Source organism: Humulus lupulus, chromosome 9, assembly GCF_963169125.1.
Source record: "Humulus lupulus chromosome 9, drHumLupu1.1, whole genome shotgun sequence".
NCBI lineage: Eukaryota > Viridiplantae > Streptophyta > Magnoliopsida > Rosales > Cannabaceae > Humulus > Humulus lupulus.
In genome coordinates this window covers 161,751,386-161,765,187 of record NC_084801.1, presented here as the reverse complement: position 1 = coordinate 161,765,187, position 13,802 = coordinate 161,751,386, and the positions used below count along the sequence as shown (strand labels likewise).

The window sequence follows — 13,802 nt, the reverse complement described above, 5'->3', positions numbered from 1 at the left end:
ATGGGTGGTTGCGCCATATGCGTTTTTAGTGCTTGAAAGGCTTGTTCGCACTCATCTTTCCATTCAAATTTCTTATTGCCACTTAGTAGATTGAAAAATGGGACGCACTTGTCTGTCTATTTTGAAATGAATCTACTGAGAGCAGCAATCCTCCCGGTCAGGCTTTGGACATCCTTAATCTTCACTGGCGACTTCATCTCGATCAGTGCTTTTATTTTCTCAGGATTAGCTTCAATTCCCCTTAAGTTAACTATGAATCCCAAGAACTTCCTTAATCCTACTCCGAAGGAGCATTTAAGGGGATTTAACTTCATCCGATATTTATTCAGGACGTTGAAGCATTCATGCAAATCCCTTACAAGCCCTTCCGCTTTCTTCGACTTAACCAGCATGTCGTCGACATAGACCTCCATGTTTGTGCCGATCAGCTCCTTGACACATGTGGTTGACGAGTCTCTGTTAAGTCGCACCAGCGTTTTTCAAACCGAAGGGAATCACCTTGTAATAGTAGAGCCTTGTATCAGTTCGAAAACTAGTGTGATCCTCATCAGAGGGATGCATACTTATTTGATTATACCTGGAGTATGCATCCATGAATGAGAAGATCTCATGCCCTATAGTGGTATCGACCAGCTGGTCGATCCTCGGGAATGGGAAACAGTCTTTGGGGTAGGCTTAATTTAGGTCTGTAAAATCCATGCATGTACGCCATTTTCCATTCAGCTTGGGCACTAGTACGGGATTAGAAACCCACGATGGATAAAACGTCACCCTGATGAACCCATTCTCCTTCAGCTTCTCGACTTCCTCTTTCAAGGCCTTTGATCTATCTTTGTCGAGCAGCCTTCTTTTTTGTTGCACTGGTGGAAAGCTTTTGTCGATGTTTAGGACATGGCTGATGACTGCAGGATCTATCCCAACCATGTCTTTATGCGACCAGGCGAAGATCTCCTGGTTCCTCCTTAAGAACACCACCAGTGCTTGTTTTGTTGTTGTCTCTAAGTTTTTACCGATTTTCACAACTCTGGTCAGATTTTCCTCATCGAGTTGGACCTCTTCAAGGTCCTCGATGGGTCCCACTTCTTCTTCAAAATCCCCAAAGTGAGGATCTAAGTCCCTATCCTCACTTTGGGCAACGCCCTATTTGGTGAGATTATCACCTGAGCGGGCCTGAACATCAATTTCCATTTGCAACTCCTTTCCGGTGGCATCTCTCGATACACCCTTCTTTGCCTTGGTGATCGAGGCGTTGTAGCACTCCTTCGCTTCCCTCTGGTTTCCCAACACGCATCCTATCCCTGCGTCCATTGGGAATTTCATAGCGAGGTGCCATATAGAGGTGATGGCTCGCAGGTCGACCAGAATTGGTCTCCCTATCACAGCGTTATACGCTGAAGGACAATTAACTACTATAAAATTAGTGAGTAATGTCCTGTTAGCAGGTGCAGTGCCTGCTGTGACTGGGAGTCTAATCGTCCCTGCTGGGGCGAGCCGTTCTCCAGAAAAACCATAAATGGTTTGGTTTCATGGCTCCAAGTCTTTCAGGGATAACTTCATCCTTTCCAGCGAGGACTTATATAGGATATTGACCGAACTTCCTGTATCGACCAACACCCTTTTCACCATCATGTTCGCGATCTGTACGTCTACGACCAGTGGATCAGAGTGTGGGAATCGCATGTGTTGGGCGTCGTCTTCAGAGAAGGTGATCAGTTCCTCCTCTGTTTGAGCCTTTTTTGGTGCTCGATCCTCGACACTCACATCTCGATGTCCTGGTCATGGCGCAGGGTTCGAGCATATCGTTCCCTAGCTTTCCCACTATCTCCTGCAAGATGTGGACCTCCGCAGATGGTGAGTAGGGTACCTGCCACGGGAGCTGGTTGTAAAGGTGGTGAGCGTTGGCGTGCAGGCGCCGACTCATTTCCATCTTGAGCTTCTCGCTGAGAACCTCCCGCGGCTCGTACATATCTTCTTAAATGTCCCTGTCTTATTAGGAACTCAATTTCATCCTTCATCTGGTTACACTCATTAGTGTCGTGCTCGTAGTCGTTATGAAAACGATAGAACTTTGTTGAATCTCTCTTGGAGATATCTTTCCCTATTGGTGCGGGTCGTTTGTAGGGCACGCTTGAACTGGTCGCCTGGTAGACCTCGGCTCGGCTTTCAACAAGGGCAGTGTAATTGGTGAATCTTGGTTCATATCGATTACCTTTGGGGCGCTTACTCTCGAAGGTCGAGGGTTCATTGTTCGCCCACTTTCCACCATTCTTACCATTGCCATTCCCGTTGCCTTTGCCATTGTCATTGGGCTTTGACCCGTTGGCGGCTTTGGCGGGTTCTTCCTTGGGCCCCTTGTCTTTTTCTAGCGATTTCCCTTCATTGGCAATCGCGTCCTCGAGCTTGATGTACCGATCAGCTCGATCTAAAAACTCCTGGGTACTTTAACCCCATGCTTTATGAGGCTACTCCAGAGGGGAGACTGGCGCCTAACCCCAACAGTTAGGGCCATCATCTTGCCTTCATCGCCCACTGTCTTGGCTCCAGCTGCAGCTCGCATGAAGCGCTGAACGTATTCCTACAAGGGCTCCCACTCTTTCTGGCGTATCTCGACCAGTTGGTTCACCTCAGTGGGGTGCACACGACCCGCATAAAACTGTCCATAAAACTCCTTCATGAACATCTCCCAGGAGACTATACTCGCAGGAGGGAACTTAAAGAACCACTCTTGGGCGGCATCAGAAAGTGTCGCTGGGAAGATCCTGCAGCGAGCATCTTCAGAGACTTTCTGAATGTCCATTTGTATCTCAAACTTGTTGACATGAGATACTGGGTCTCCATACCTGTCGAAATTTGGCAGTGTTGGCATCTTGAACTTACTAGGGGTTTCTGCCACAGCAATCCTTTGTACGAAAGGGGTGCCTCTCCTCTGATCGTACTCAATGTGGGATGTTCACCCCCGACCAGTTGCTGCACAGCCTGGTTCAGGGCATCGATTTGAGCCTGAACAACTTCTGGGATTTCTAGGGCCTCTGGTGCCGCGGGAATGTACTCATCGTGCCTTTCTCGGCGGTCGTTGAGTACATCCTTCAAATCATTGTCTCTTCGTCGCTTCTCGCTGGCTCCGAGCAGACTAAAGACGTTATTCTGCCTGGGCTGCCCCCCAGCGTTATGACCTGCTAGTCGGTCTTCTCTAGGTGGGGGCTCCTGCCTCCACCTCTCTCTTCGTTCCTCCCACCAGCATTTCATCTGCTAGAGTCGGCTTCATTGCAGCTGTGGCCATCTCTGAACTGTGGCTGGCTATGGTGCGACCGAATATTCCCTCTGTTGCCTCCTTGGGCTGGCATTTCTCGAGCGTTAGGGGGAGGCCTACGCTAGTCGGTGGATCCCTTTGCATTTTCATGCCGTGGGGGGCCCCTGACCGCAGAGCCTGTCTCTGAGTTCCTCCTGTTGGCAGAAGAACGCTTCCCCCTGCTTGGTGGATGTGGCTCTTCACCCATGGGCGTCTAGGGCTGCGGGGCTGTTGCCCGGCCCTATTCTGCCTTGGGCACGGGGGATTGCCTCGACCAGCCTGAGACGGAGGCTTTGGCTTAAGATCCCTAGGTGGGACATCATCCTGATGCATAGGTGGCTGCTCTGGCCTCTGAGGGCTTGCTGGCTGGAGTGGAGGACTAGGATTGGGACCCCTTTGAGGTGGCCCGTTTGGTGGCTGATCTGGCTGGGAGGCTGGCGTAGCCTGATTCCTAGCCAGCTGGATGGCTGCTTCAAGAGCTGCCATGGCATCCCTCTGTCGACAGTCCATCTCCGCCAGCTCCTAGCGCTGGCGCTCTATCTCCCTTTGCTGCGACGCCATTATCTCGGCAGCACTCTCTTGATTGGCCCTCAGATTGGCCAACTCATCTTGCAACACCCCCAGTGTTGCCTTCAGGGACTCAAAATCCAACTCCTCATCATCAAACTCCAAATGAGGTTCGTCTTCAGCCACATTTGGGGGAGGAGGCTGGGATAGTGCAGCGGCAGCCTGTCAAATCTTCTTGGTAGTTTTTGCCATTAGATTCTTTGTCAAGCTCTCAATGAAAGCACCAGAATGTTGACCTTCATTTTGGTCAACGACACGGAGTCAAATAAACGACAGGAGATTAGTACGATGCTTGAGAAAACAATCTAATGGAAAGTAAAGGACACAAAGAATTATAGTGGTTCGACCCCAGTGATTGGTAATGACCTATGTCCACTTGATACTATTATTAATATTGAGCTTCAAAGATGTGATCAAAGAACTAGGGTTTCTGAGTTTCACAGACCTTAGAGGAGAAGACAATACAAACGATGGATAATAGTAATGAAATTCGGAAAAAGATCAAAAGATCCCTCCTTGAGCTATCTCTTGTATATTTATAGGCTCAAGGAGGGTTACATGAGTCCATTAATCATATCTTTCCTTAATGAACGGATATTCAGGTTATAATGAAGAGATATTCTCAGATATCATTACAACTGTACAGATCTACACATAAATAAACGAAGTATACGACCAGGCTGGTCGTATATAAAACTTGAACATTGCATACGGAAATATCTCTAGTCGGGAGGCGAGCAGCATCTCTACCATGTGTCGGCCACGTGTCGAAGATTCTTACCACGTCATCAACAGCTGTTTTTTGGATAAACATATACATTTTTGTTATACTATATATTTATCATTTTTTTCAATATATTGTATATAAAATATATACTACAAAATTAAATATATAAATATAAATAATATGTTAAATATTAATCTAAATTTGATAAGCTAAAAAAATATAACTATTGGGCAAGATTGAGTTAAATCAATCATATTAGGAACAAATTATAAATCAAAGTCAATAAATGATTTATTTATAGCCTAAAGTATAACCCCACATTAGTTTGCAAACTATGTGGGACTATAGAGATTTTTTAAATTGTTAATTAATTCTTTTGTTAAATAAATAAATTAGAAAAAACACAAATTGTGATAAATTAGATAATTCATATATTATTGATTCTAGGAAGTCACACTACTTCCATATAACTCTATTTTATATAAGTATACATATATATATTTCAAACGAACTCAATATCACCACAATATATAGTTTATTGTTGGACAAATCAAAGTGAATGAAAAAAATATTATATTTGTAGCCTATAAGTATAACACCCTAATAATTTGTAAACCGTATGAGATTTTTACTATCAAATCATTAAACATAAATAAAACTCAAATTTATATAAATTCTAATAAAATAGATAAAATAGCTCAAAAAATTATAGAATGTCACATCATCTCTCAAAATCTCTCATTTATATAGATACTAGGTAGAAACAACGGGCAATGTATGTTAGCTTAATTTTAAAGTTGTAAATATGCTTATCCAAACATGTATTTATTTTTAGTATATTTTTTAATTATCATATAAATTTAATTAAATAAAAAATATCATAAAAATATTGTTTATAATTTTAATAAAAATCTGTTTCTATGGTATATATAAATATTTATATCAATAAATCTCTACATATATGACATCTAAATACAATATTGATTTATATATATATATTTACATGGCTACATGACATATGTATATAAATTGCAATAATATTTAAAAAGAAATTAATAATAAAAATAAAATAAGAATATAATAGAAAAAGTTATATTGTAGAGTAATATACACTATTTTGATTAATTAATTAATTTTTGTTCAAGTTTATGTTTGTTCTTGTTTACCCAAGAAAGGACTACCTGATTACGTGACAGAATTAGCCTACACGTGGAATACACGTGGCAGTTTAAGTGACTATAATTTGTTCGACCATTGACCAGAAGATCATTGGCTCATCAGACATCATATTTATGGGCGACCAGTCTGGTCGTATCTTTTCATCTATTTCCTTCAGATATGTAATCTTATAATGACATATTAATTGTAATTTCCATTATTATTTAGATATGCCGTTATTAAATGTAATTAAGACTCATTGGCCCAGGTAGAACTCCTTGAACCTATAAATAAGAATCAAAGGGCTCAAGGGAATGGACTTTTGAACTTGGGAATTCTAAGAGAGAAATAAAGTGTTTTTATCCACCATAATTGTATTCATCTGAAAGTTTGTGAAACTTGTGAACCCAAGCTCATTGATCATAGTTCTTGGAGTTATACATGAGTAAGAACACTAAGTGTACGTAGGTTGTTACCATTTTATTGGAGCCAAACCACTATAAATCTTTTGTGTCGTTTATCTTTTTGTCTTTATTTCATCTCATTTTCTATCGGCTTACTTGACTCCGTGTCGTTGACCAGTTCAAGGGTCAACAGTTCTAGTTTTTTAATTTGGCGTGACAACAAGAGATTATATATTATATGTGTAATATAATATTAATATTATACATGAATTTTAAATTTAAGTTTGTTGCTAGTTGATAGTATATTATATTATATTATATGTTTAAATTTTATTTAAGCTATAAAACGTATGGTTTTATTATTTTTAAATAATTATTATTGTAAAATAACTCAAAAATATTATATTTTAATTTTTTAATTATTTATTTATTAAATTTTATTTAAGTTTAAGTCATATTTACAATATTCAGTTAAATATAAGAATATTATGTTAAAATTAACGGAAAAGAAATAAAAAACCCTTAAAATCAAGAATTCCCGTTATCTACACGTAGAAAAGATATAGATTGCTATTTAAAAGGTTTTTTTTTTGCAGTTAATGATAATATGAATTAAAATTCAATTCTATATAAACCTATGTCAACGGAAATAATTGAATTTTAAAATTAAACATCTCAATGAAATTATTTAAAAATCTATAGTCATATAACATAGAATTATTTGCAATTTGGTTAGAAACGATAATGACTCAAATATAGCACGAATTAACATGTTTAATTACAAAAATTTAATCAAATATATGATAAAAATGAATCATTTTCATATAAATAAAATAAAAAGTATAAACTTAATGTGTTAACTTAAGCAAATAACCCAAAAAAGCATACGATTATAATTGGGTTCATACGACTTGCATGAATTACCACCACCTTCATAGAATCTTTATTTGTATCCTGAAGAAAAATAAAGAAGAGTTTATACAAATATGACTCCTTTAGTTTTAATTTTATACAAATTTGAACACTTAGTTTAAAATAATTATTAGTGGAATATTTATTTTGCAAAAAGGAACAAAAATGGTACCCTTAACTTGAATTTGGTCAGCATATTTTAAAATATGACTAAAATACCCTTTGTAAAAAATAATAAGTTTTAACTAATTAATATAATTTAATTATATTTACATATTTAAAAAAAATGAAAGAAAAAAAATAATAATATAAACACATGATATATGCACACAAAATAGGCACAAAAGTATTACACATACTTATGTTGACAAATCCCATTTGCAATAAATAATTAATTGAAAAAAATTGTGCACAAAACTGTTGCTAATGGTGTGTTCTTGGCTAGGGAGATAGCTCTTTTGTGGCTACCATTCTTCTTTTTGAGTTTTAATTAAGTTTATTGTCAGATAAAAAAAATTGACATATTGAAGTGTGTATGTAATATTTTAGTACATATTTTGAGTACACTAATTATTACTTATATGTATAATTTGAATGAAACTGAACTACTCCAAAGATTTGAGATTTCCACCTAAGTCAACCTCTACACCTACTGCCTTATTTTATTGGAAACATCTCATTCTCCAGTCACGAGCCATTTCTCGCCGCCCCACCCCTATAGAACCAAGCCTCAACCCATCCCCAAAACCCTACCCCGACTGAAGAAAAAGGAGAAAAGATGAGGAGAGAGATTGTATGTTAGGATTTTTTTTAAAAACAATTGTTTCCTTTTTCGTTTTTACATTATTATTTGATTTTTGGAATAAATTTGATACTTATGTAATTTTTTTTTTTTTTTGTAGTGGTATAATCTTGTAATTATTTTGACATTATTATATATATATGAAAGAAAATATAAAAAAAGTATACATTTATATACAATGTCTATTAGTACTATATTTACAAAATTGACAACTAATTCCAATGATCTAAACTAGAATTCGTCTCATAATTAAAGTTCATCATGTGTTGTGGCTTGGAAAAGGGAAAGAAGAAAAAAATGTCCCCACGGCTCTTCTCACTGGAACACATTTGTTGTCTAGTTGTCAACATCGAACCATGGCCATGGCGAGGCTGCTGTTACTTCTTTGCCACATTTGTTGTCTAGCTATCAAACCATGGAACCACGAGGTGGCGGTTACTTCATTGCCTCTCGCAGCTGTTTACAACAATCAGCACGAAAACTCATAAGCATCTCAGCTTCAAGAACATGCAGAAAGATGCCTTTAGTACATGATGTCTTCTAACTTTAGCTTCCAACACTGTGGATCTAACTCAGCCTGTCAATCATACAGATAGCAACCTTAATAACGGCTAAAATAGTCAAGTAATTATGAGCAATGTGTTTAGTTTCTACAAACAATTTGAATACAAAATCTTAGTCCTACGCCAAAATGTTGTTGTGAACCAGTTTGATATTATAGTCTATTTAGTTTGCCTAAGTAATAATAACATGTTTTTCTTTACAATTGTTGCTAGTTGATGAAAGTGTCAGGTACTAGCATTTACTATAATGGTATGTTTTTGTGGGCCTCATGATAGAGAAAAACAATCTTACCTGTAAAACTTTATCTCTCCACTGAATCGCACATCCTCGACCTTCTAAATGTCTGAGAAGAGGTTGTGGTAGCAATGATTTAAAGGATGCTTGGAGCTTTACTTTTGTTAGGCCTTCACATGCCAACAAGGCAGTGGCGATTCCACAGGGAGTCAAGCCATCCAAATGCAAAATGGTGAAGCTCTGTAGGCAACTAATGCTGGCAAGAGTTACAAGTCCCGCATCTGTCACTGCTGTATACGACAAATTAATCTGCCAAAAAGATCACGAGAGGCATACATACTTAGTCAATGATATCCATGGTGCATATTCTGAAAAGCAATAAAAGAGAATGAACTGGTCTTAGAATCTGGGAAAAGTATGTAACAGGAATCGTCAATGAAAGAATATGCATACCTGTCTTAGATTCTGGGAATTGTAAGCCAGAGAAATCATCCCGGCGTCATCAATGTTGGAGCACTTCTTTATGTCTAGCTTGACAAGCTGCTTGCATTTCATAGCAATAGCTGCTAAGCCTGAAGATGTAATGAGTGGGCAGCCTCGACTTTCAAATGTGTTTAACCTTGAGCATTTCGACAATGATATTAATGAATCATCACTGATGTCTTTACAATAGGCTATATTAATCATCTCAAGGTCAGGGCAACCACGGGCAATAGCTGAAATGCCAGTATCCGTAATATTTGTGCACCTAAACAAGATAAATTTTTGTTAAAAGCATTTCATACAATCAATCATAATAAAAATCCAAATCTTGTATTCTTATATTACCATATGAATTTTAGAAATATATAAGTATAACCCATACAAAGAAACTACATTAAAGAGAAGAAAAATAATGATATACACCTGTATAGATCGAGCTCATTGAGTTTAGAGCAAGAAAAACCAACATGTGCAACTCCCTTATCAGTTATGTCTAAACAAATTCCAAGTTTTAAGCTTGAGAGTTTGGAGCATCTAGAGATTGATTTCAAACCTGCACATAGGCACAAAGCATGAGTTATTTGCTCAACATAGTAGTCTTTACCGACACTAAATTAGAGTGAGGGGAAACCTTCATCATCAATTTCGTTATCTGTTAGGTCAAGCTCCTCCAAGAAATGACATCGCTGTCCAATCAAAACAAATGCTTCTCTAGAAACAAGGGCACATGACTCCATCTTGAGAGAAGTGAGAGCAGAGCATGAATTTGTAATGTGGGCAATAGACACATAAGTGATTCTGCGGCAACAAGTAATATCCAGCTTCTGCAAATCTCTGTGTTTGATAACAAGAGAGGAAAGACCATCATCAGTCACATCTGAACATTTACTTAAGCTCAACTCCCTCAAAGACACACACCAATTTCCAATGGCTTTCAGTCCAGCACAAGTAACTCGACAGCCATCCAATTTAACTGATTGCAACATGGGAAGCTTTCTTAAACTATCGGCAAGAACATGAGTCACCTAAACCATAACCAGAACCAAGTTAGAAAGTGTAATTAGACTTCGAAGAAACATTCAACTATTAAAATACGCACAAATAAAGTCAAAAGACTTACAGGAGAGACATATGATAAGGTGAGTTCCTCAAGATTTTCGCCAGCAACACTCATAAGAGAAGATAACCCAACATGAGTAATGTTCTGGCAGCTTGACATATCGAGTTTCTGTTACAGGCAGCAGAGATAAAAGAGGTTAAAACATAGAGTTAGGATTTAGTGTGGACATAAGTAGAGCTGAACTAGGTATCAGAAATTGGGCAGTCAACTCAACAGCCTCTCAGAAAAAGTTATCAAATGATAATTGCAACATCTAAATCTAAATATGGAAGCCCCGAAGCTCCTAGGAAGTCTATCTCTGTTTATCAATATCCAAAAACAAACAAACAAAGATAAATCATCTCAACTTGCAACGTGTATTGAGTTGTCTCCAGAGATGGATGAATATAACTAGCACAAAATCAAACTTCTTTCCAAGGCTATGACCCGAGAAGTAGTATTGTCAAATATTCTAAATCAGGTATTCCAATTAAAATTTTATAAAACAAATTTTTTATCTTTTTATGTAACCAAGTAACAGAAAGATATATTTTCAAACCAGCTAATCATCAACCCAACCAGACCTTTAACGACTTGCAGCTACATTTGAGAACCTCAAGACTGCTGTCATCAATACCAAAGCATCCTTCTAGAACCAAATCTTCAAGATATTGTAATTTCAAGATCGACGGTAAGCATTCATCGGTGATCTGTAAAAAATTTTGAAGAAAATATGTATATGTTATAAAAATCATTAATCAGCTCACCATTTTCTTCCAAATATCATTATAGTTTTAAAGCCACACTGAAACATAATCAATTCACTAATCTCTAGCTTATACGTTATAAAAATCATTAATCAGCTCACCATTTTCTTCCCATTATCATTATAGTTCTAAAGCCACACTGAAACATAATCAATTCACTAATCTCTAGCATAAACCAACCATTAAAGATATTCAAAATATAACTTTTGCCCAGAAAGAAAAGAGATACAGAAAACAAGAACCAATTCAAATATAAAGCTCAACCCAACAAAGCGATAAAATTACTTTACCGGCAAGAAGGAGAGATCCAAACTACGAATTTCTTTGCACTTAACAGCAATCAATCCCACCCCAAAGTCCCCAACCCCAACACACCATTTCAAGCTAATCAACTTAAGCTTCCTACACCCAACAGCGATACACCCAACCCCCAAATCCGTAATCAGCTTACACCTCGCCAACCACAACCTCTCCAAATTCTTGGCCTGCGCCACCGCCGCCGCCCCCGAATCCCTCAGCTCAGTCACATTAGAAAGATCAATCTCCACCAAATTCTCGCAACTCAGAACCAAATTTAGCAACCCAGCTCCGGAGAAAAACCTCGACCTGGAAAGATCGATGGACCTGAGATTCGGCTTGCATGCATTGGAGATTTCGGCTAACGAGGTATCAGCGACTCTAGGGCAGAGCGTGAGATCGATGTGGGTCAAGTTCGGGTATCGGGAGAGAACAGAAGTGAGGTGTTTGGATCGCAGTGGCTTGAGGGTCTTGCGGTGTTTGGCTTCGACAGAGTAGAAATACTTACAGACGAGAGAGAATGATTTTCGGTCAAATGGGTTTTGGTTAAGGAAGTCAAGGATTAGGAAAACGAGTTCCTCAGAGAGAAGATCAAAGAAGTTGGTCAAGCTTTCTTCTGTTCTTGTCTTCTTCATAGCTGGGAGCTCCATTGATTCCATGACCAGAACTGTTTTGAGACCTAAATTGTCTTTTATAGGTGAATGAAAAGAAGATGAAGATGAAGACTCAGATTTTATTTCTGAAACTAGTTTTTTTTAATGTAAAAAATAAAATGATTTGAAGAAACCGTTGAGAAAATATTGTCTGGTTTTGGTGGTTAGATAGTTGGAGACGGAGTGAGGAAGAAGGAGACTTGAAATTACATTTTTATCCTTTGAAAGTTCGGTTTTAGTTTGTTTTTTCTGCGTAAAATTACAATTAGAGCTCTATGTACCTTCATATCATATAAAAGTATTGTTACATTATTAAACTATTTATATGGTTATATGGAAAAGAACTAGTGCATATATTAATTGAAGACTAAACCATCAAGACAATATATTTCTAGAGTTTTATTTATAAAAAAAAAATCAGTATTTATCATATAAATATGTTAGTGTACTTTCGTAATTTGAAAAATACATACTATAGCTAATATATCATCTTTAATAAGCTAATAAGAGAAGTTAATACTTCAAAGAACGAGCAATAACAAGGGCAAAAAAAACCGGCATAATATGATAAACATGCTAAATATGTTAAAGTCATTACAGAATTATTCAAGGAAAATTTTAATTCTTGAATTTAATGGAGCATCCAGTCAATATTAATTATTAGATTTTTTTATATTAGGGAGGAGATTTAAATTTGGACATGAGGGGAAATATAGTATTTCTATAAATATTATAATTCATAATTTGTTATGTTATTGACTTGTTAATGTGCAATTAGCAATTTTAGAGAATTATGTAGAAGAAATAAATGAAAGGGGGTATTTATGTAAATTAGAAAGAAAGAAAGAGTTTTGTACGGGGAAGGACGATAAGTACAAAGTGGGAAAAGAAAGAGGGGTAAAATGGGTAAAAGTCGGAAGAGAGAGAGAGAGGGCAGATCAGCTTATTTGGTGGAGAACCTATGTGAGGAAGGACAGATTCAACTATCAAGTGTACGATCAATTTGACAATTCAATATAAAATAAAATAAATATTTAATTAATTGATTATTGGTGTGAGTGAAAATACAAAATAAATAAAGAATAAAAGATATTCTTAGGGGAAGATATGGCCGTACTTATTAGTATAGGTGGCGTTACGTAGTTGTAGTTGTAGTTGTAGTACCACCCTTACTCAGATAAGAACGGTTAGAGAGAGAAATGAAAAAGTTTATTTTAAAATTAGGTTTAGAGAGAGAAAAAAAGAGAAAGATATTGAGGGTCAAAAAGGCATGAGATTATGGTCGGGGAAGGTGGTGACTCGTACAGGGCATTTCTTTCTGCTGCCCACTTTCCACCTCCCATTTCTTCCCCATTTCAAATTCCACTATTATTATTATTATTATTATTATTATTATTATTATTATTATTATTATAATTGTTAAATTCATAGTGAATTTAACAATTATAACTTTCAGAACTTATGTTCTTACTAATAATTATCAAATAACCTGTAATTTAAAAATTAATATAAAATAATACTTTGTATTCTGAATAATAGTTATTAAGTATGATGTAATTTAAAAATTAATATAAAATTGTACATTATTATTTTAGCAATACACTAATATGGTATTGTAACGCCCTAAACTCCAGAGACCGTTACGGTGCGCATTATAAACAGTGTTAAACTCGCTAATCGAATCATTTGGCAATAAATATGTAACTAAGTATGATTAGTAGTTTAGGGATTAAAATTTTTGGTTAAGATATAACGTTTCATTAGAACGTTTACTGTGGATATTAGGATCCCAAAAATATAATTTAAAAGTTTATTACAATAAAATATTTATAACCAGCCGATCTAA

At 36.8% G+C, this 13,802-nt stretch overlaps 1 protein-coding gene across 2 annotated transcripts; it reads right to left on the bottom strand.

Moving 5' to 3' along the window:
- Positions 1–8,012: 8,012 nt before the first annotated feature.
- On the bottom strand, positions 8,013–12,224 carry LOC133800859 (F-box/LRR-repeat protein 3). Of its 2 annotated transcripts, XM_062238944.1 has the most exons (8): positions 11,297–12,189; positions 10,824–10,949; positions 10,261–10,368; positions 9,772–10,165; positions 9,564–9,693; positions 9,111–9,405; positions 8,715–8,966; positions 8,013–8,436 (listed from the first exon to the last, which is right to left on the bottom strand). In XM_062238944.1, exons 1-8 carry the CDS (start codon positions 11,960–11,962, stop codon positions 8,383–8,385), a joined length of 2,025 nt encoding a protein of 674 aa, XP_062094928.1. In that variant the 5' UTR covers positions 11,963–12,189; the 3' UTR covers positions 8,013–8,382. The 2 variants fall into 2 exon arrangements, with proteins under 2 accessions (XP_062094928.1, XP_062094929.1); XM_062238945.1 differs by lacking the exon at positions 8,013–8,436 and having other exon boundaries at positions 8,850–9,025; positions 11,297–12,224.
- Positions 12,225–13,802: the final 1,578 nt, after the last annotated feature.